Source organism: Ambystoma mexicanum, chromosome 14 (genome assembly GCF_040938575.1).
Source record: "Ambystoma mexicanum isolate Mex_15411 chromosome 14, UKY_AmexF1_1, whole genome shotgun sequence".
In the NCBI taxonomy this organism is placed as follows: domain Eukaryota; kingdom Metazoa; phylum Chordata; class Amphibia; order Caudata; family Ambystomatidae; genus Ambystoma; species Ambystoma mexicanum.
The window spans coordinates 447,840,169-447,864,714 of NC_090940.1; the positions used below are offsets into that span (position 1 = coordinate 447,840,169).

A 24,546-nucleotide genomic window follows, 5' to 3' on the forward strand; every position below is an offset into this window, starting at 1 on the left:
CAACATTGGCAGCTTCCACTGCCGCAAGGTTGATGAAATAGGAACAGTACCACTTTCTAAGAGTATCATCTGGTATGGAAGACTTTGCTAAACCAGGGGATTACACCAAGAACTGCACTAGAAGCAGCGAACATGCTTTAACAAGCTTGTGGCAGTGGGGTTTGAAAGGGAAGGCTGTATCAATCCTACTCACTGACAAATAATCCGGCAGGGCTTCTGTATTGATCTGCACAAAAGAGGAATGCATCAGTACAGTACTCCACTCATGCACATCTTCTGAACTAAGGACGTGAGACCAAAGGACATGCAGGAGAGAATATGTGGCACTTTTCAGCAGCACAACATCTCTCTTATCTCCTGATTTAGGGTTTGAGCCCAGGCCATTGTAAAAGGGAGGCAACATATTGCGTGCCTGCTGCACCCATGCACCAAAGCAGTATTCCACTTGTGTTTGGAATTGAGGGCTTCTTACCTGCAGATGCTGTAAGGGGTGAGAAGCCCAACCATGTATGCCTACTGTGTTGATGTTTCGGCACAGCATACTGTGTTGCCCGCAACGCTCTGCCCGATGCCACAAGGGCACGCCGTTCGTGGTCGAGGAGGCGTGTGAGGGTCTCGCAGGGCACTGCACAGAAAAGCACAGAGCGGCAGGCAGAGCGGTTGCTCCCATGGGGCTCTCCTGCTTGTGGAATGAACTACACTATGCACACCAGCTGGGTGTGATAGCAGCATAGGTACTTTATGAAGAATAATACCGTATCTTGTTAACAATAACAAGACTATGGGCCTCATTACGGGTCTGGCGGTAACCCTGCCGGTAAAACCAGTGGGTTGCCGCCAGACCCGACAAAAATTACCAGCACCTGTTTTCCCAATAACACCAACCCCGGTGGCCGGGAAGTCAGACGCCGGTAATTCTGTTCGTCCCCATTCCCATTGAGTCCAATAGGACTCAATGGGAATGGGGACCAAGGAAGCAACGTCACCGTTAATAACGGTTTTGGTGCTTCCGTGAAACTCTGCGGGCGGGACGGCACCTGCCCGCAGAGTCATACTGTGCCGGTCCGGTAACAACAGTGCCGGTAGGCTTACCGGCACCGCTGTTACCTGGCCGGCACAGTCGTAAGTCAACTTTATGTGTAGAAATACTCATTTCTACACATATCTCTCAGGCATATTACCTCCATGTTCCTCTTCCTTGTCCCAGTACCTACTTTTAAGGTATCAGCCTCTTTGACAGAAACCCTTCAGGTGTCGACATATGAGGAGGGTCACACAGCTTGCAGACTTAATTGCTGCTGTAAACACGCTACTGGTGTAATAAAAATGCTGAAGCCAGGTCTGCAGTCAGCCACTTAATTTATAAGCACTCTGTGTTGATTTCATTGAAGTGCTGTTAAGCACAAGCATTGGCAAAGCCAACAGTTTTAGCTTGTGTATAATATTAGGAACTTGCCGGGCACTGCTTAGATGCCCAGGTACTGCCACATTTTGCACCTGCAACTACCAATGGGCAGTTAATACCAATACGACTGTGCCTGACAAGTGCCTTTGCCATGCCTACAAAAAATCCCCAAACTGTTCGCATTGCTAATGCTTGTTGTATCAGTGTGCTCCGTCTTGTCGATGTTGCTGTCTGTCAAAAACACACCTTGTACCCACCGACTTTCCTTATGTATTGCTGTTTGTGGTTGTTTTTATTAGTGCCTCTTTGATGGAAAATTGTATTTGAAAGGTTGCATTTCTTGATTTATGTAAGGAATCTGTGGCGGTATATGATGAGGATGTATCACTTTGTTGAAATTACTGTTCACGCTCTTTCTTGAATATAACATTTTGACAAAAAAAGTGTAGAACCTAATGAAGGAAGTCTTATGTGGTGTGTTAAAGCCCTTCAATCCGTATGATGGGTGAAATGCACAAGGGTGGTTCATAATCTCATAGATGTGGCACCAGGGACTGTAAAGCTTCATATCTTGATCGGCTGGAGAACACCTGGACACAGTGGCGTACCGAGCCGGGGCTGGGGAGGGCACACTGCCACCCCACAGGCCCTTTTGAGAGCCTGACTGGAACTTTCATCAGTGGGCCACCTCTCCTGTTCGGCACCTCAATGAAGGTGCCCAATGGGAAAGGTGTCCCCCTGGCAGGACAATGTGTGCTCAGTAATTCCTGCTCAGCACAGTAATTGTCCTGGCAGCAGGACACCTTACTCTTTCCGAAGCCTCTACCAGGACAATGTCCCAAGGAGCTCCAGGCAGCAGCAGAGGGGCTCTCAAGTTGCTCTGTGTCAAGAGCATTTCAATGTGAACCATTAGGCACTGATGGAAGGGAGGGGGGACTATTAGCAGGAACATTTGTCCATTTAGAAATGTGCATGGGAGGGAGTGATCAGGTGTGAGACGGTTGCATATTGCTGCAGGCTTTATGAAATAATGAGTATGGCTTTACCCAAGGGGGGTTTGTTAGGTTCACATTAATCTGCATGATGCTATTGTGGCTTTGCATGCAGGATGGGGACAATAAAACTAAATCCATCCTCTTATTCCTCAACATATTTCTATAATGATGTATAGTTAAAGTTAATAATGAAAGGGTAGTTTCTTATGTAATGTGCTTTGCTTCCAAGGCATTGCTATCAAGTATTATGTAATGTGTGCAGGTTTACTAGGAAAACAACATCATTCCAAATTGAAGGAAAGGAATGGAAGATCAAACATTTCTCAAATTGTAAAACTACAAATGTGGGTGGTCTACATCATTGAATGTCCTTGCGGACTCAGATATGTTGGCCAGACCCAGAGGCAAGTCAACAAAAGAATTGGTGAACATCGCTCTAGGATTCGATGTCGAGTCCACACAGCACCACTAGTCTCGCACTTCATGGAGTATCAACATAGTGCGGATGATATATACTGGTGGATTGCAGATACAGTAGTCAACACCACCAATGCATCCAATGCGTTGAACAATAATGAATCATGGTGGATTTTTAAACTTAAGGCTACTGCTAAGGGTCTCAACGAGGCCATGCCTAATACCTTCAGATGACCGGTTAGTCCCTTCCCCTTTCACTAAACTCGTGGGGGGACCCACCACTTCTTTTCCTTCACACAAATAGGACAGTCCACTATGTGGCTGTACTCGAGCAATATGCCAGGTGTGCTATCAACGCCTGACTGCACAAGTACACATAATGTCCTCGTATTGTTAGGTGCTTTACATTTTCTATAAAGTGGAGCACTAACTAGCAATGTGCTTCCTTATGTACCATTTGTGAAAATGTACACGCAATCATTTCATGCAAAGCAATTAATGTTATGCACAATAAGAGTTTATTTGCTAATGGGTTTCATCCTGTGCCAACCTTGTCTTTCCTGCATATGCCATGGTTCACTCCTATTTGGTATCACTTGTACATATATATATATATATATATATATATATATATATATATATATACTGTATCATCATACGCACACCAATGGATGCTGAGCATATTTACTTTGAGTTTTGAAATGCTTGTGTCACTGTCTATTTTGTAAACAACACGCAGCCTACAGTCATCGCGGCAACAAACTGCCTTACTATTCAATCCATAAGAATCTACCAGTATATGGGGGATGTACATCTGTGCCCTCCGTAATCGCAACCAACATCTTCCCTATTCAATATTCCCATTCACAGCCCACACGATAGAAGCTCTGATTCCACCCCATTCCTTTAACGCCATATTACGCTTCGCATAAACCGTTCGGTTACCATGCCAACCCTTGGACCGACATGGTTCGCGCATGCGCAGGGGAACAGACACTTCTTGCCTGCGCTGAGCGTACTTGCGACACAGCTCTGACTGTCTCTGTTCCGACGCCGGCTCTCGCAGCCGACCTCCACAGCCCAAGAAAGCGATCGACTCACTTTTCGGACACATAGGTAAGAGCGCCCTGCAGGGTTTGCCACGAAGGAGCCGGGGGTTTACCACCCCCGCCACGGAAGCTACCCGTGTCCTAAGCTCCTGTCTTCTCACGACGGCACGATCCAACCCAACACAGGCGGGCGCCTTCCGCCCCTTGCTTTCAGAAGTCTCATAGCATCAGATTTTTCTGAATCTCTTTAGAGCGTCTTCTTGATAAACTGTACCCTGGTTTCTCATTTCCAGGGTCCTGCAGCCACATTAAGGCGCGGCAAAATTCAGACCCCATAATCCTGGGAGCCCCACCAATATGTGGACCACCGCCTGATTGCCTTTTACAAGCATCATTTATAAGGTCCTCGCACAACTGAACACAGCCAAGAATCTCCAAACGGCTGCAAGACTGTGCCAACAGGTACTTGCATGTCAACTGTTTTAGTCAAGCATTCCACTACACATTAGTGACTACCATTTATTTACTCATACATATATGCTTTCTGTGTTTTTTTTATATTTTTCCCAATACCCAAGTGCAGCCAGCACACCAGTTACCTAGCGGCAGAAATCCCCTCCTACTGCTTGAAGAGGTCCGCCACTCATTTTTCCCAGTCCCCTGGTACCACCAACTGGAAGAAAACACCACTTTCTGATTACTGTCCAGGTCAGTAACCAAGTGCCAGCAAGCCAGTGGACAATGACATATTGTTCACTCACATGGTCTCAATTAGATTTTTTTTTTTTTTATTTATTTTTTTTTTTTATTTTGTCATAGCTGATTACATCAACTTTTCAAAATCAATACAGTTTAAATATCATAACAAAGTAACAAAGTAGATACATGAGAAACAGAGAAGGATATAAAAGGAAAAAAGTTACAACTTTAGACATACGGATGTTGATAATAAAAATGATGTTTGGAGCAATTCAATATCTAAAACACTCATATGAGAGAATAAAATAATCATTATTACAAACAGACCAAGAAACTAAAATAGCCATCCCTAAAGACAGAAGATCAATTGTTACTATAAAGTTCTAAGTTTAGAAACGTTTATCTTGATAGTGGGTCCATTCAACATACTTATAACAGTATCTCATCGGATAAGACATTTTCCAAAAAGTGTACAATAGCCTTCATGACTGAAAATCTGGTGCTCTTAAATAAAATACTCCAAATCTCGTTTTCATCCTTCTCCATGTACAAACTCAAAAGATTTTTACAATGTTTCTGACGGATATCATACAAATATGGGCATGACACAATTAGGTGTTGGAGCGTTTCTTTCGCACATCGATTTTTACAAAAGCGGCAAAAGTTAAAATCCGCATGGATAATTTTGCGCCTGACCATAATCTCTCTCGTCAACCATAGATTCAACCTCATTCGTAGTAATTTATTACGAATGTTTGCCGATGGGCATTTCAGGAGATAGCCAGCTGCTTGTCCTAGGCGTTTGGGACCAAAAAGGTTGGGCACGAAATCTTTGTAATTTTCACATGACTCATGATTTGTAATCCAATCCCAGCAAAAGAATCTTTTCTTTGCACCAATTGGATTATCTATAAGGAATTGCAAAGAGATGTTAGCTCCAGCTAATGTGTCCAGTACCAGATTTCTCCATTTCGTGGGGAAGGGCGCAGAAGACCCAGATATCTGGCGAGCCACTGTACTTAGGATGTTATTATTAGTAATTCCAAGGAGACTTTTCCGAAAAAAAGCACACATTCTCCATTTCACTCTACTATGCAGGGTATTCAGACCCAATTCAAATCTTAATATGGGCAGCGGTACGCAGTTTGGAAGTCGCAAAACCCTTTTCCAGAAAGTGGCCTCAAGCCTGTTCCATGAGTTGTCATTGGAGTATAATTTTGACTCCGCGCCATAAAGCAGAATGGGCACTACCTTTTGTTCATAGAACATGAAAATGTGTTTCAGCGTAAATTTCCCATATTTGTATACAAGAATTTTGGCTTGCGATATCAGACTCAACAGTTTTGTGTCTAGGATGTGTGTAGATGCGACATCAGTGGCAGTATTTTGAATGACAACGCCCAAATACTTATAGTCCGAAACAATTTCCATGGTTTGTTGTTGCAAGAACCACGGCCCATTATAAGTTCTGCATTTCCCATGAGGCTTGCAGATCATGATCTGAGATTTGGTCAGATTAATTGTGAGATGGTTTGACTCTGCATAATGCGAAAGGGCAGTCAGCAAATTTTGCAAACCCTTCGGAGTCTGGGAGACCAAAACTAGGTCGTCTGCATAGAGCATCCACGGAATGCGTTGGCCACCCAACTTCGGAGCGTCGGCAGTAATGCCAAGGAAGGATAGGCCCAAATCTAATATAAAAAGATTGAACAATGTAGATGCCAATATACATCCCTGCTTAAGTCCGACAGACGTCGGAAAAGGTTCAGATAAAAGGCCTTCACGTGTGAGTCGAACACGCATAGAAGTATTCGTGTGAAGTTGAATAATTAGGGCCACCAGAGAACTAGGGCAGCCAAACGCTTTTAATTTATTAAAGAGCAGGATCCGATCTATAGAGTCAAATGCTGACCGGAAATCTATGAATGCAAAAAATAGAGTTTGTTTCCTGGTTACATATTGGGCTTTCAGCATATTGATGGTAATGATGTTAGGAATTGTCCCCAAACCACTGACAAAGCCCGATTGAAGAGGGTCCCGTCTCAGGTGGTTCTTAGTCCACTCATTTAATTCTCGTAAAATGAGTCGACAAAAAATCTTTCCCGGGACATCCAATAATGAGATGGGTCTGTAACTTGTCGGACATGCACGATCGCCCTTCTTGTAGATCGGAATGAGAATAGACTGCCTCCATGATATGGGAATTTTTTGGGATTTAATAACTGTTTCAAACATGAGAAATAGTATATCAGCCCAGATATCCGGGAAATGCTTTAGGTGCATGTTAGATAGGCCATCCGGGCCAGGGGCCCTGGAATTACTGGCCTGTCTAATTAAATGCACTATATCTTCTTTAACAAAGCATAGATTGAATGCGGTGTCAAACTTTGTAAGTGAGGCAGATGAGAATGTTTGCGGACTGGTAAATAGGTCAGAATAATAACGTACCCACGTGTCCTCTGAAACATCGTTTGTCTGAATTGCGACTTGATGACCTGATGTTGTTTGATTTATAATGTGCCACGATCGGGACAAATTTTTAGATGCCAAGGTTATTAGCATATTTTCCCCATCATTTTGGTACAGTTTAGCTTTCATGCTTCTTACCCAATTTCTATAGTTCGTTTGTATCCGCAGAAGAGCAGCCTGGCGTAATTCTGGGGAAAGTTTACGAACCTTTCTTTTCTCAGCCCGAACTATAGATTTTTTGAGTTTAACTTCATGATTGGGAATGTGCAAGTGCGGTATTTGTTTTTGTTTATGCATAGTAGAACATGGTGAAAAGAGCTGCATTAAGTCATAATAAACGCCATCAAACAAAGTATCACTCAGAATATTGTTTGTTAGTTGGGCATGGTAACACGATCTAAAAGCTTTTAGGGAGTGTTCCGACCACGTTAAGCGGTTTCTAGCCGGATTCACTTCATAGGTCCCTTTAAGATAAACTGGTTGAGGTTTAGTGATCATTTTGTTATAACAGCAAGATGTGTGCAGAATGTTATGATCGCTTGCATTTGATTCTATTACGCAAAAATCTAGGACCGCATTTAGCATCTGCTCATTAACATAGGTAAAATCGATGATCCCAAAACTACTGGCCCGATGCCATGTTGGTCTTGGTGGAATATCGTGAGAAAGGGCACCATTTAGCATGAAAAGATTACGTGCTTTAATAAACGTTAACCACATGTCAAGGCGTTTTTGTTCAGATTTGAGGTAAGGCCCCAAACAGTGTAAATTTAAGTCCCCTGCTAAATAGATCAAGTCAACATGCCCATCCAACATGATTAAATCAAAAGCATGCGCCAGAGATTCAAAGAAACTGTCATCAGAAATGCCCACAGGATTCCAAAAGATGTTAATGACAGCACATGCAAAGCTCCCTCCCTTCAATCTAGACATTTGTATAAACTCATTCGGACAGAACCATGGGGATATTTTTAAACCAGAGGATTGTTTAACAGCGGTTAGCAGGCCAGAAGTTTGGCGTCCCACACGATGTTTCACTGCCGGAACTAAGCAGACATCATAATTGTCCCAGGACGGAACGCTGGTCAGCCAAGATTCTTGGAGCAGAATTATATCATAGTTCAACTCAGGCTGAGTATGGTTATTGATTAAATGTCGATTCCCTCTGGTATTCCAACTAACAAAATGGAGATTAGATGGTGCGAGGATCGAATGCTATCCTTGCTTGGGCTGACAAAGACAACTGCATGACTGTGCTGGCCGATCTTGGGATCCACTTCTTTGTTGGTTTAGAGGTGGGACAGCACGCGTAGAAGAACTATTTAATACGTCTAAGGTTGGAAGCAGTGTAAAACCAAGGTCAGTAATTTGGGATTTCGCAGCCCAAATAGTGTTTAGTACCACCCTTGAATTGATCCACAGATTTACCAAAGATTGGTTAGAGGAATCTGGAAATTCGACAAGTTCAATGTCTACAGTTCCTATGTCATCGAGGTCCGGGATTTCACGAAAAATCGACAACACGGACGCCCGATTTAGGTTATACTGTTTAGCAGGTAGAGGCTGACAGCTGAGAGTCAAAGAGTGAATCGCCGGGCGTTTGAAACGGGTGGCAGTAGATTTTTGTTTGGCTGGTAATGATCATTGGGTTTTTTGCATGCTCCATTGTCTGTTTGGAGTAGAAACTGTTTGAGGGGCAATAGAAGCCTCCAAAAGCTTAGAGAAAGTTGCCTGCAGAAGGCGTTCCATATCACCAGAGAAAGCTGGGTTGGACCCGGGTACCTCTGACCTGAGAGCTTTTGTAGGATTCGCCTTCCGTGCAGATTGTGGAGAATTAGTGGCGAGGGCCTCCGACACATCAGGTGAGCTTGGTTTTTTTAAAATCAATACTACTGCAGGCGCAGGCGCCTGCACAGTAGCTGGTGCATCCTGCAGAAAAGTTAATTTTTTTGTGACCGATTTCGAAGCTAAATATTCGTCAACGGCCCTGCGTATTTCCTTACGACGCTGTTCGTCGGCCCCTAGGTTCTGAATTGCAGGGGGTTTACAAGTAGAGCCAGTTGTTATTGGGCTGGGCCTACCAAGATCATCACTAGACAACGTGGACCCACTTAGTTCGGTAGGGATATTTTGAGAGAGCTGATTTGCAGCAGTAATCAGTTTATTTAAAGGACTGTAGGCCAGAGCTGGGTCAGAGGGAGCCGGCTGTATTTTTGCTTTTTTTATTTGATTTTGTAAAGCATATTTTTTTGTAATAGCTTTTGATGCTGCTATAGTAGGGGTGGCTGAAGCTGATAGCCTCCTAATAAAAGCTTTGGCTTGCGAAGATTGGCGAGAGCCCGCTTTGATATTTTTTGTTTTCTTTGTCTGTGTTTGCAAAGATGAATTTTTAGTGCTGGAATTCTTAGCATTTTTAGTCCCAAATAAAGCATACGAGGGAATCTTATGTGGCTCAATTTTTGGCTCATGTTCCATTTCCACATGGTCCACTATAGGCTCCAATATATACGGTATGGGCTGAAACTCTTGGACAGTAGGTTCAATTACCAATACAGTCTGTGTAGAGACAGACTGTTTAACAATTATTGGTACATTCAAATTTGTCAGATTTTCTAATCTATTAGAGATTGCAAGTTGATTCATGAATATCTGGTCAAACTGATTCGAATGAGCCTCTGCCTTTACAACCAAGACTTCGAAGAGTTTGGCCAGAGCTAAAATAGTGTTATTCATAGATGTGAGTGCAATGCTCGTATTTACAGTCCGGGAATCATTGGGACGCATATCAATAGTGGCTTTACCAGTTGCCTTTCTAGGGGTAGGAGCAGTAAAGGAGGGATTTGCAACTGAATCACCGGGACTAGCGTTCGTAAAAAGCGCAGGAGACTTGGATACATTTTCTGAAATCGTGTGAGGAAATGCAGCAGAGGAGTTGATCTCCAAGTCAATGACAGGAATATCCTGGGACACAGAATCCACCGGTGAAATAGAAATTGATGTATCATTTACAGTTATAACAGACACATTACAGGCTTCGGGCGGAGGTGCGACAGCACCAGTAAGTACATTCGTGAGTATAACACTATCGGTGAGTGAAACATTTTCTTTAGCAAAATTGACAGATGGACCGGACACTGTCATTGATTTATAGAACTCACCAATTCGACCTTCCCCCACAAGAGCCGAAGACATTTCTTTGTCAATTCAATTTTTTTCACATGTGTTGCTACTCACAGGATGGCCGTGCGAAAAGATTTTCGAATCCAGAGGCTCTAATGCTGGTTGTTGCAAAGAAATCCTTACGGGCTTTCCAATTGGTAGAATTGCGCGATCAACACGACTAGGATCCTTGCAAAAGGGGCGAATGTCCATACCATGGAGAGGCTCCGCTCCACTCTGTCTCGTACATCTGGCACTTGTACGCGGCGTGGAGCTGAGGCGAGATCTTTTTATGTTAACAGAAGAAGGAGATTTAGAGCAGCTGGCGCCATTAGATCTATGTAAGGCAGTTACCACCGGCATACCAGTCGTTAGGGAATTTAAATTTCGTTTCATAGTTCAAACGAGCTATAAATTGAATAGTAAGTGGCCAACCACAGACAGTCAATAATAATTGACAGTGTATGTAAGGAACTGTCGCCGCTTTCGCTGCTTACCGCGGTGAGCGCAGCGAAGCGGCAAAGCGGGACTTAGACCGGGACTTCGCCGGTGCGCGCGCGAGTCTCGTTAAATAGCTCCGCCCAAAGAAAAGGTGAGCGAAGCAGTGCCTATGAAAAAAACATGAACATATTAAGAAAGAGTCCAGCAATGTCCAGTTTGCTGAATATAGCTGAGTATGTCTCTGTATGTGATCACCTTCTGGTTGCCGTAGTGCTGGAATTAGGCAATTCGGTTTTTCGGCAGGATTCACAGGTAGAAAAGTCACAAGAGACAGCAGCAGTAGCAGCGTCCACCAGCGGCAAAGCGGGACTTAGACCGGGACTTCGCCGGTGCGCGCGCGCGAGTCTCGTTAAATAGCTCCGCCCAAAGAAAAGGTGAGCGAAGCAGTGCCTTCTGGTTGCCGTAGTGCTGGAATTAGGCAATTCGGTTTTTCGGCAGGATTCACAGGTAGAAAAGTCACAAGAGACAGCAGCAGTAGCCAGTTTTTATTGCATTTTATTGCATGCCAGTATAACTAGCATCAGATTTGAACCTCCTAGACGAGCTCTACAATATTTTCTGAGCCCATTTCCCTCTTTTTCTTTTCTTTCCTTTGTTTTCCATAAAGGGGAGACCAAGTCAAGGCAAATGAAGAAGGCTTTCCGCCGAAACATCACAGGACTACATCATTTTGAGGGCTTTATTCCCCCATTCCCGCTTCACAACTCGATCCGTTTTTAGTCGTTGACCAACGACTAGGTCCCTTTCCTTTAGGAGCCAGTAACAAATCTACCCAGTCTCAGAAAGAAAGAAAGTCTTTTCTCTGACACATGGTCTGGACTCCACACATCCCACATAGGTGTTTGCCTTGTGTTTAAATAATACACCATGTTTCGCTGCATCCATTGCACATCTAGGCAAATCATCGATTGTGCATTCATTTGCCTTGTTTGTTAATTTCCCTTAAGCATTTGCTATCTTTTCTTTGTTGCATTTGTTTAATAAGATGACAGAAAACGAATTAGTTCCATGTTAGACTTAAATGCGGGAAAAAAATTCCCCCTGCATTCACTGAAAATGGCTAAATAAAAATCTACAGTGCACCTTTGAAGGGCTCCAAAGCTTGTATTTTTTGTATATGTATGACAGTTAGCTTAATGAAATAGCTTTTGCCATGCTAAGCATGCTGAATAACTTAGCCTTGACCAAAATGTTTAGGTCAAGAGACTAAAAGTAAGTGGCAGGACGCCATCCCTTTCGTTTCAAGTATCATTAGCTCTTAAGTCCTTCCACTTGTTCATGAGCTGACCCTCCAGTTACATAGATAAAGTATTATTTAAGCAGATGAAATGCAAAGGGAAACATTAATAAAAATCTATATAAACTAAAACTGTGAAGAAGTGCTCAGTTGCTTAAATTGTCCACATCCCAGTTTCACCATTTATCCAAAGTGTGTGATCCTGGGCAGATCATGTAATCAGACTGTGTCTTATCTGCAGCTCTGTAAGTGATTCACTTCAAAGCTTTAATATATCATGCTGTTATTAAATTGTCCACATCCCGGTTTCACTATTTTAACCAGTGTGTGATCCTGGGCAGATCATTTAATTAGACTGTCTTATCTGCAGCTCTGTAAGTGATTCACTTCAAAGCTTATGTGTTAATATATGATGCTATTTTTTTTTTTAAAAGCCTGACTTGCTCCATATATAACAATGCAATTTAGGATTTTTGCACCTGAAAATTATTTGCCACTTGGCTTACTTATGACAAGACAACTTATTCTAAAGTCAGTTGCATGGCGCCTCCAAGTATCAAAGACTGTTGATGCTCCTTGCGATTTGCTTTCTGTGAAGTAATTTCTGTTGGTGCAATCCATATGCAAATGAGTTGATGTGAATGTATTTTGCCCCAGAGCGCCTGGACAGAGCTCTAATAGATGAGTTCCCTGCATCTGTAATGATTCTGCCCTTTTTCATTTTTGTTGTGTTAAAATGCGAGATGCCACTAGTAATGTTACCAAAAAAAATAGATTGGGGCAGGGGTGGGCGGTTTGTGGGTGCGAATGAGACAACCTGGAATTGCGTGCACTGCATTTGAGGGGAAAGTAGCAGACGTTTCACCGTGGCTGTCCCCCTCACCACATCTTGCAATGCTGAATACTCCACTTACAGGATAATATAGGGAGGCTTTTCATAAGATGTAACTGTCTTTTTTTTTTTAACCTTTATTTTATTTTGCTTGACACTGCATAGAGGGGTCCGTAGAGGGTACATACATCAACTTTTACAAAGATCATACAAAAAACCATGTACTTGCAGTAATATACATCTTCATGACAAAATCATATCGGTGAGATGTAACTGTCTTGTTATTATCACAAAGCGCAGCTCGACATTTCATGAACTGCCAATCAGCGATCAGCCGAAGACAGCCGAAGACCAGGGGATACCAGATCGGAATGGGATACCAAATATTACAGAACACCCCCACTGGGCTTTCTGTCTCGGGGCTCCCGTCAGTTTTTCGGATGGGTTTTGGATTGTTTCCCCACTTGCATTGGGACGCCCGTCTGCCTGCACCTGTGGGTATGTAACTGCTATTCTTGTCTACGTTTTCGGCACTGCTGGAACCCATTTTTCAGGTGACATTTTTAGTAGTGCATTGCAGCTATCAACCGGGCCAGCAGCTCTAGAGCTACCCAAGATTTTAATCTGGTTGGTTAAATCCTCCAGTGTATAGGGCACTACTAATGGGTATATCAATATTTCCCACCGTATTTAAGCCATGGATGCTTTCTACATATAGCACCTAGTCTTTCTCAGATACACCATTCACTTGTAGATTTTTTTTGCTTTTTGCTGTTGATTACTGCCCAGAAACCTTCACTATTATTATTCTGTGCGATCTTAATTTGCCATAACTCATTTGCTTTTTGCTTACGATGTCTTCGTAGCCAAGTACGGTGAGCCTTTTTTATGTCTTTAATTTTCTTCGTGGCTTCTTTACTATTGCCATTCTTAATTTCTCTTATTGCAAGTCTAAGTTGCTTTTTTGTCTTCTGAATCGTTGCATCGTAAGGGCTCTTAGTGTCATGCATGGAGTTCCACCTTTCATAATTACTTAAATATTTACGACGCTCCGGTGTTGAATTTTTAATGGCTAACACTATTTTCTCAAATGCTAGGAGCACCTCTTTACTTTCTTCGTTGGATGCCATAGCCATATATTAATTACATTTTGCAAGCTCTAAATCAGCAATACATTTGGCCTTTTCCAGTTTCCTCTGGTTCCAGATTATATGATTCTTGCCATTATTAATGGATATATTGCCATTCAATTAATGATCACACATTGGATGTTTTGCTGGAATCAATAAAAACAAGGGAAGATGATCACTTTCTTCCCGACAGCCTACTGCCATATCTATGATTACATTTTGTGCACTTACATTGACAAAAATAAATTCTATAGTGGACATACTACTACCGCTAACTCTAGTGGCACTTCGGTTAGAATCGCTTTTTGTGTTGCCATTGAGCATTTTAAGCTGGTGTTTAAGGAAGAGCTTAGCCCAAGGTTTGCCAATCGCACTTGAGGTGAGTACTGTTGGTCCAGATATTTGCATTTTGCTGATCTTCTCAGCGTCAAGTCTAATTTGAGCATTAAAGTCACCAAGAATGATGATCGGTAATATAGCGTTATACTCCTTCAATATACTTGTTATTATGGCTATATTTTCTTTGTTGTGCGAACCATTGGGAGGATTGTAAACATTCACTATCAAAATATATGAGATCATAAGTTTTGTAGTGTTTACCACTATTGCTAGAACCATTGGGGTGGACCTTACAATTTTCTGTACTGTCCATGGATGTCGTATAGATGTCAACAATCCCCCTTTTGGTCGACCTCTTTCACCCTTGGTGGCTAGACTTTGTATGGTCGTGCGTCCATCGATTTCACATTCAATATAAAGCCATGTTTCCTGAAGAGTTATTATACTGGCATGCTGAATAAACTATTTTCTACCACTTAGTGGGAGTTTCTATAATTATGTTGGTGTCATTAAGACCGCGTCTCAAGAGAACTCTTGAATTCTAATGGTAGCCACTACCAGTACCCCGTAGTTGGGGTTGCTCCCTTTTCCGGCGGCTTTATAACACTTTTGGAGTCTTTAAGGTTCATTATAGATTTGTCTTTGGTAATGGCTTCTACATTTTTTCCAGGCAAATTACACACACTTTCCTGTGCTTTATTTTTGTTCATGGAAGTCGCAAGGAGATTTGAGTATTAGATTTTCATCCTCCGAGTCTCTGTGCATGTATCCTAATTGACCAAATAACTTTCTGTGCGCTAGGGAATATATATCTTTCACAGGATCAGCACACCATGCATTAGTAATAGTTTTATTGGGGATAACTTATTGGTCTACAATTTTTAAATCTTTTGATGCTACCATACGAAGTGAGACTATAGCTTTGCACAGTTGTAATATGGCTTTTCTGTTCAGTATGACTATTTCTTTTACTGTCTCATTTGTTTGAAATTGAAGCGCATTAATCAGGTCGGTATGTTCGCTGTTCTCTATTTTTGGGGTGTTTACTATACCACCCTGTTAGCCAGAACCCTGTGCAGTGCCCATAGGGACCACTACACACAATTATCTTACCACTACAAGTGGTAAGGCAAATTCACCTTTGGTACAAACCTGTACTACTATGTTAAAGTGGTAGCAGTAGCAGAGCAGCCAGGCTTATCTCAAGAGTATATGAGCAGTAGCAGAGATTACACAAAGGGACCACAATTACTGTGAATCAAGCAAACACAGACTGAAGTTTCAGGTAAAAAATATAAATACATTTATTTTTAAACCATCTGTTATAAAACACAACACTTCTATAAATTCAAAATCACACATAAAATACACTACACACAACCAATTCACTTGCTACAGTATAACTCAAGGTAAGTACCCTATGTTTTAACGGACCGGTGTTGTGAAACAAAAGATGTTACCGGGAATACATATGCGATCACTTTTTGACAGTAGTAACAGTTTGGTCTTACTAAAGATACGTATCCGTGGTAAGAAATGTTACCGGGGCAAAAACACACTTAGCACCTGAGTTAACCAGAGAGAGTTGGGGGCAACAATCATAGGCAATACTTTTGTCAGGGCAGACAGAATCAGAGAACACTTGTTGACAGAAATACAAGAGTCAATAGGCCGGAGCCAGTGTCAAGTGGAACCGGGTTCCTGTTGTCGAGGATCACACAGTCGGACAGTTCAAGATTCAACGTTGCCAGGAGTACTTGGATATTGTCAATAGAGGAAGCAAAAGTTATAAGAAGGAGGGAAGACAAGGGCAAGCCTTGGAGGAGGAGAAAAGGGATTCGTTCAAGCTCCTCGAAGCAGAACACAGTACCTTATTCAAGGAAGAAGCTGGTGCCACGGCAGTTGTTCCTGGTAGTTTCCTGCAGACCCACGGTTCCTGGTGCTTCGGTCGTGGTGACGAGAAGGACGACGTCTGGAGGGGTCTGCACTACGCAGGGATGAAGCCAGCAGCAGCGACGATGAATAAAAGGTGCGCTCCTTTAAAACAGGAGATGCTCTTCAGATGGCTATCCGGACCACTAAAGCAGTGTGCAGCGATTTTGACAACAAAGAGGATCCTCTGGCCATGGAAGATGAGCCGGTTGACCCCACCAAGCTCAAGGGAAGAAGACTCCAGACTGTATCTTCTCTGGTTGTCGAAGGGTAGATAGCTCAGGACTGCAGCAGGGCTTCACCGGGACAGGGTAGTTGCAGCAGCCGTCTTCTTCTCCGCTTCTCTTTGGCTCCTTGTAGTTCCAGTGGCGACTCTGACTTCTAGCCCAAGAGTCCTGCCTTTTATGCGGAAATCCCCCATTCACATAGCCTGGCTGTCAATCACGCAGCAGGGGCGTTGTCCAGCCCGGACAACCACCTCAGCAAATCATGGCAAAGTGCGCCTAGGGTTTCCTAGGATACCCTGTGCAGGGGGTGACAACACCCCTCCCTCACATTCAGCCCACATAGACACCCAGGCGCCTAGAGGAGGGCTTCTTGGCAGAAGCCCGCCAAAAGACAGTGAACAAAGAAGGCAAACCTGGTTTGCCGCACAAAGTAAAACACAAGAAGGACTTTAACAAAAAAAAATGGCGAATAAACCAAACCGGAGCCAAAAGAAAGAGTATTTGGTCAAGCGGGTTTATGTTTGAGGCTAATATAATAGCCTAAAACAGTACCACGTTTATATAGTATAAACGAAGTAGAAAAGTTAGGGTAGATACCACTGCCACCAGCCAAGTCTAAAAGTTAAGAGCAAAACAAAGCTCTAGGAGGTACAGATAAAAAGGGATACGAATTAACCCTTTCCAATACTCCATGTAAGAAGGGGTGTACTGGATCTGTGGTCAAATGACTATGTAAAGTTAATGGCAACTTTATCCTTTTCTGGGGGACAGTAGTCAGCACCAGAAATGGAGTTGGTGGGAAGTCTAGAAGACAACCCGGTGTCACTGCACTGAAGGTGCTGTGTAACACACAAAAGAAGAGGGCTACTGAAGTGGTGTACTCCAGAGCCCACAATCACAAAAACAGATGAAATACACATGGCAAAACATGGGTAAGAGTGGAGGAAAAGCTCTCACTCTTACCTAGTGGAAATAAATACCTCCAGAAATCCAGCAAAGCTGCTGGGGGACTCACTAGGTAAGGGAAATTAGCCATTGAATGAGAATTCTCCCTAACACACCCTGATCCAGTTTAGCAAAGCTAACTGATTTGCTTGTGCTTTTAATGCTATCTATAGATGGTTGTTTAGGTAGTTGGATTGGGGTATCTATTATATGTGTTTGTTCGTCGAATATTCTCTTAATATCTTTTAAAACTCCATCAGCTATCCCTTTTTTCCTTTTTTGCTTTAAGTTTTCTTATCTGTTTCAATTTCTTAGTTCCTTCCCACTTTTCATTAGGGCATTGTATCTTTTTCGGAGCAGGGTGTACTAGGAATTGTCTCATATCCAATATTTTAGATATTTATTTTACCTTTGGCTTTTACATGGTCTTTTTTTCCCCTTTTTCTATGGGGTTTTGTGTATAAGCACAGTGTGTGGTCCTTTAAAATGTGGTTCTTTACACATTGGCAAAAGCCTAGATGTAAGTGCTTCTTTCATTGTAATTTGTGCCTCATTGTCAGGTATCACATTATCTATCATTTCCTTAAATTTTCTTTATACTATGCACCCATTACTATTTTTATTATGGGTTTGTCTCTTATTATACATAATTGCTTGACATAATTTATTCTTCCTCCTTTTATCATTCGTTTTTTTTTATTGTTGTTGCTATTCTTGGCAGCCTTTACTCCATTTATGTCATACTGATTGTTGTCCTCAGCATTATAAAGTAATTTCATTCTGCAGCATTTATTCTATCTTCCATCATTACTGAATTTGTTTTCTCAGTGTTGGTACTACTGTCTTTCACAACCTTTCTACCTTTGTTTATGCTCTTGTGTAATAGGACTGCATGTATGTCTAGTTTCCTTTCTATATTTTCGCTTTTTTCCACCAATGTGGTTAGCACGATTTCTAGTGCCTCAAAATATTCAGGTATACTCATGCTCTTGAAGCTTACATTAGAGGATAGTTCTTTGTCACTTACATGCGTAGAGCTATCAGAAATACTAATGGGGATTTGATCATCAATCGGCCCTGCAGATTTATCTGTTTGTTGCATCACAAACTGTCCTGTAATTGCATCTACCGTTACTCTGTCATTATTATTACTCATGTATTCTTCATTAGATAGCAACCAAGATGTAGTTTTGTTTGTAGACTGTGAGGTTTTAGTGACACTTATTCCACTTTCTAGGTCCTTCACAGGTGGAATATCAGACTTCGCAAAAACAAAGAGGTGATGGCTGGAAGGTTTAGACTGAATCTTAACCACTGGCATTGCTCGGGGCAACCCTCCAGACCATCGTTCTTTGCCTGCCAAGCCATTACAGAAGGGGAAAGACCATATGCAAATCAGGCTTGGCCCCACCCCAAAAGGGGAAGTCCAGCCCGAACTGCTAGATCACATCCCTTCTGCACGAGACCACAAGCATCCCCAAACATGTTTCACCCTTGTTGGGGCTCATCAGTGAGGAGTAGCTTGGGTCTCTAGGCCCAGCAGGCACGGGACCCATGTCTGGGCATACCCGTCCCACTCGGGGTGACAAAGCAAAAGCAAAGAGGTGATGGCTGGAAGGTTTAGACTGAATCTTAACCACTGGCATTGCTCGGGGCAACCCTCCAGACCATCGTTCTTCGCCTGCCAAGCCATTACAGAAGGGGAAAGACCATATGCAAATCAGGCTTGGCCCCACCCCAAAAGGGGAAGTCCAGCCCGAACTGCTAGATCACATCCCTTCTGCACGAGACCACAAGCATCCCCAAACATGTTTCACCCTTGTTGGGGCTCATCAGTGAGGAGTAGCTTGGGTCTCTAGGCCCAGCAGGCAGGGGACCCATGTCTGGGCATACCCGTCCCACTCGGGGTGATAAAGCAAAAACAAAGAGGTGATGGCTGGAAGGTTTAGACTGAATCTTAACCACTGGCATTGCTCGGGGCAACCCTCCAGACCATCGTTCTTCGCCTGCCAAGCCATTACAGAAGGGGAAAGACCATATGCAAATCAGGCTTGGCCCCACCCCAAAAGGGGAAGTCCAGCCCGAACTGCTAGATCACATCCCTTCTGCACAAGACCACAAGCATCCCCAAACATGTTTCACCCTTGTTGGGGCTCATCAGTGAGGAGTAGCTTGGGTCTCTAGGCCTTCAGCATTTCTTGTTTTATTGCTGTCATTTTCATATTGATTTTTACCATATCATTGAAAGGTGGCGCCCTCATTATTTGGTCACGATCGCCTAATGCAACATGTTTGTTCGCTTCTGGTTCTTTCTCACTTTTGATTTGTGATATATTCTGTGTTCAATCTTGTATTCCTTCCCCGCTCCCACCGCCTTCACTCTGCATACTGATAGTACTCTCATGGATTTTTTCAGATAGCCCAGTAGCAGGTTCATTGAATAGATGCTTAGCAGTAATGGGGCACTGTAGTACTTGCATGCCCAGTTTTGAAAAATACAATAGCAAACGGTATTATGGCCTGTCCACGGGTGCCTAATCGAGATCAACAAACCTTCTTTAGGACGACCTCTAGGGGCCTTTGTGGCTCTGTTTTGTATTGTAGTTCAACCATCAATATCAAATTTAGTGTAGAGCTATGTTTCCTGCAGGGAAACTATACAAAAATGGGGGATGAACTTGCATAAACCATTGTCCGAGGAATATTGAGAACTACCCCTTGTATTCCACGATAAAACTGCATCGATGTCATCGAGATTGAGTCTCAAAATAGTTCTTAAATTCTACCGGCAACCATTGCCAATACCCATCAGAGGTTGTTGCATCACATTGATTACATTTTGGGGTGCTATTGATATCATTATTACTCTTCACTAGGTGTTTTTACAATTGATTCTTGGATTTTTCAGGTGGATCATCCACACGCACCTGTTTATTTCTATTCTTCACAATGTTGGGAGAAGTTTTCATTTTTTTTTTTTATCTTAGGCATCATTGTTTCCTTAACTGTATACCCTAACTTTTCAGAAAGTCTACAGTGGATTAAAATGTAGTCATGTGTCAATTTGTCTGCACACCATACATTGGTGGTTATTTTCATAGGGGTTACCAGCTGATCTACTATTTTAAGATCTTTCGAGGTCACCATACGAAGGGGGACTATGGATCTACACAGTTCCAGAATTGAACTCCTATTCAGTGTCACCAATTTGTTCATTGATTCGATTGTTTGAAATTGGAAGGCACGTATATGATCAGTAGATTCTATTTTATCATCTAACATGCTCTTCATACATTTCCCGGAGAGTCCTTCAGATCTAACTGTTTTGCTCACACATTTAACAGTATTATAAAACAACTGTGTCAATATAGAGGTCTGGCTATCTGCATGATTCAGACGTTCTGCTTGAGTATGTTCATCAAATATAGTTTGTAGGTCCCTCAATACTGGATCTGCTATCCCATTATGTTTTGTAGCTTTCTTTTTTCTTTTTATCATCTTACGTGTTCCTGTCCAACCTTCTAAGCATTGCTGACCCTTATTCGGTTCAGAATTTACTAGAAACGATCTAATGTCAGTAGCAACTGTTTTGTTGATCATTTTGTTTTTGTCAAGCCTTCTAAATGTGCATATATGGTAGCTATATGGGGTCCAATATAGTTAGGTTCCTTACGAAGAGGCAAGGGTTTTGGTACAACCAGCTTAGATTTTGTCTGGTTGTATCTGGTCTATTTTAGCGCTATCAATTTTGAGCATTGATTTTTCAGTTACTATACATACATTATTATTGCAGCGAGAAAGCCTGTTGCTATACATTGCTGCTTGTGTGTAGTGTTTTTTCTTCTTGCTAACAGCTTGTTTCTTGGTAGCTTTACTATGAAATCTATTTACATCAAATATTTTATTGTTATTGGATGAATTGTGATAGATTTCAGTGTAACCATTGTTTCCCCCATTACCCGATTCCAACCCCCGTGAATTGTTTATGGTTCTGTCTGTCAATGGCAGTTTATTCTCAAACTGCACTTGTTCAGTGTTGGTGCCACTATCCTTATGGACCTTTCTACATCTGTTAATGCTTTTGTGCACCAATACGGAGTGAACATCTAACTTGCGCTCTATGTTCTCGCACTTATCCATCAGGATAGTCAGCACATTCTCTAAGGCTTCAAACAATTCAGGAGTGCTCATACTCGTAAAGCTTACATTATTAGGTGAGTCTATAACACTCATGGGACAATTTCAAGGGATGTTATTTTACAGCCTCTCAGTGGATAGAGTGCCATGTTCTACATTAGCCCGTTTGGACATTCTGTCCAGTGACGGCATCAACCAACACTCTATCTTCATGATTATGTATCAATTCTATATTATCAATCGATAGACTCGAGACACTCAACGGTAGGGTAACAGTGCTGGGACGACTGGCGGCAGCTCTGCACATCCAGGGGGAGCACTGTTGATAAAAATGCCGCCGTTCACTCCATGTGCGGTAGATTCACATTCCTTGGTACTAATCACTGAGTCACTTATTTTTACTGGTTTGGATGACAGTAATACCTTCTTTATATCTATCTTCGCAATGGCTCTCAAGGACAGAACTCTCGGTGCCAGACCAGGGCTTCCTTTCCTATACCGGCATTCATATCTGTTTCTTTCAAAGTGGAAGGGCATTGTCTCGGGAGGATAGCTCAGGGCAACGCGCTCGCCTGGGAAGCAAGACGACACGGAGCACCACAGGTTCGATCCCCGGGTCCGTGCTTAGAAACCTCTGGGTATTAAGCGCGTTCTCAATAACCTATCATGTCATATCAATATAACCCTCAGCGATCTATCGTTTCTCATACACACAGTTTCTTCAACTGCTACATCATTATTTGTTAATACATCCTCATCATTTACAGAAACTGTTACGCTTTATCGTTGTAGTACCTGAGAGAAGAGTTTGAAGCCTATGCAAGTTAAGCTTACACAAAGGTCCTCTACAATTTCATTACGAGTAATGTCTTCCTCCTTCACATTCAAGAGACCTGTTGCATCTTTATTATGTTCTATTGTGCTAAAGAAACTAGTCATTTTAGCTAGTTTCCCATCTGGCAGCAATCCCGGGTGACATATAACTTTACGTGCACATGCTCAACTCGAGCGTAACAATCGTTCCGCTGGGGGAGCCCCAAGGGGTTTCTGCAAGCAACAAAGGGGAGCCTTACCAGCACGTAGCGTGTTCATATTACCAGCAAAACTCAATTCCATGAAGAGGACACTCACGGTGTTCGCGGGTGGCGGCTCGGTGTGGGACGAGCACGTGAGAGAGCGAACAGCGCTACTTCACAAGCTACTTGCCGAAAACACGTGCGCGCCAAAAACGCGCCCCCCTGAGATTAAATGGACTTCTGGGTGATAGGGGGCGGGGCTCCAGTAAATATCACCATTGGCTTCTTATCCGATGATCCAGTAACATCTAAACGTTACAGCAAAACGTGCTACTTCACAAGCTACTTGCCAAAAGCGTGCACGCCCCTCAGATTAAATGGACTTCTGGATAATAGGGGGTGGGGCTCCAGTAAACATCACCGTTGGTCTCTTATCCAATGATCCAGTTATATATGGACGTTCTAGCAAACAGCGCTACTTCACAAGCTACTTGACGAAAGCGCCTATCTATAATCGAGCCAGTCTTGAGTCTAATGAATTTTGGGCAAGAATCCTGAACAATAATGCAATCTCTCTAATAATTGCTTCTATTAAATATCTCTATAAGATCCTGGACATTGAGTTTTAAAGAATGTTTTTATTTTAAACTGAGGATGATTTCTCTCTTTTATGTTATTCTTTTCAAGAGAAAGATTTTTTACATCTATACTGTAAGCTATTTTTTTGATCTTGCATAATCATGCCAAGTAAATTGTGAAAGGTTTATAAATAAACTAAACACAAAAATAAACAATATCTAAGATGAGGTTTCTGTGGGATGAAGGACTAATCCATCAGCAAGAACATTAGCAAGATGTAATTGTGTTTTTCTCTTTCCAGGAGGGCATTTTACAGAGGCTGCAGTGTAGTGTGGAAGATGAAGAGGGCAAATGGAAGATAAAACTTGAAGAAACGCAGAAGGAGTTACTAGAGGTATGTTTTATGCAAACCTCTCATTGTTGTGTACTTTTTAATGCTTTCTTCCAAAAATAAATAATCTTATTTCAAATGGATTCCTCCGTTCCACAGATTCCTCATCAACGATAGCTATCTCCCAGCAGAGCTGTTCTTCTGAAACTTTTCTGCTGCCAGGGGGACACAGCGCAGCTCTGATCACCTCTATGCTCCCCACTCCGGACATGATGTTGAGGCCAGTATATACTGAGGCGTGGCACTCTGTGACCTTAATTCCTTTTTTCCATGCGCACTGGTCGCTTTAGGAACACGGCTTTGTTTGACGGTTATTTCTTATCGTTTCGTGCCATGTTGAACTCAACTAGTGTGTGGGTGTCAATTGCCTGTCTCTGACCCTCACAGGTTCTTCCTGTACTGCTTTAGAGATAAACACCACACTCAGGATTGCGGGTCGTGCCAGTTGATGCACCCAAAGGCAATTTGTGAGCGGACTACAAAACTATTGTTCATTTGTTAAAGGACAACAGACCAACCCATTGGAGGTTGCCAGACACTAAGCCTCGAACCACAGAACGGTGTGCACAGTGAATAAAAACCAAATGCCACATTCACTCAGCGGGTCTTCAAAGCATCATTTTTATTCCTCTTCGTGTAAGAGGAGTCACCCAGTCTCCTATGAGACCATGCACCACCTTTTCCCATCCAGCCCTCCACACAAGCAGGATGGGAGTCCTTTTGGCTAAAGATGTTAAACATCTTTGCCAAGCCGTTGGTGGCTCTGTTCGTGGCACCAACAGCTTTAGCCTCAGTCCCGCTGGCCCTTCTGAGTCCACGGTGCTCGGATAACCCGGCAGAGACTCCACAAAAATCTTCCACCATACTCCTTGGGGCTCGGCCATGGTTAAAAAGGGTGAGGATCCCTTTCTGGGCTGCACCGCTCCATCTTCCAATGTCAGTCTTCCAGCTCTGACACTTCACTCCATGGCGCCCTCTGTGTTGAAATTCCTCTGGAGTATGATCCGCTCACTATGGGCGCGTTTATGTCTCGAATGACCAGCATTTATGGAGAAGAAGGTGACCCACCCCCTTCGGGTTAGAGCAG

The 24,546-nt window shown here is 42.8% G+C and overlaps 1 protein-coding gene across 3 annotated transcripts in view; it reads left to right on the forward strand.

Moving 5' to 3' along the window:
- Window positions 1-24,546, forward strand: part of KTN1 (kinectin 1) — a 3,101,875-nt gene that overhangs the window by 2,650,949 nt on the left and 426,380 nt on the right. For all 3 annotated transcript variants that reach the window (XM_069637667.1, XM_069637665.1, XM_069637666.1), the window contains one exon: window positions 23,370-23,462. In XM_069637667.1, the coding sequence (XP_069493768.1) occupies window positions 23,370-23,462 (93 nt within the window). The remainder of the gene's footprint in view (window positions 1-23,369; window positions 23,463-24,546) is intronic.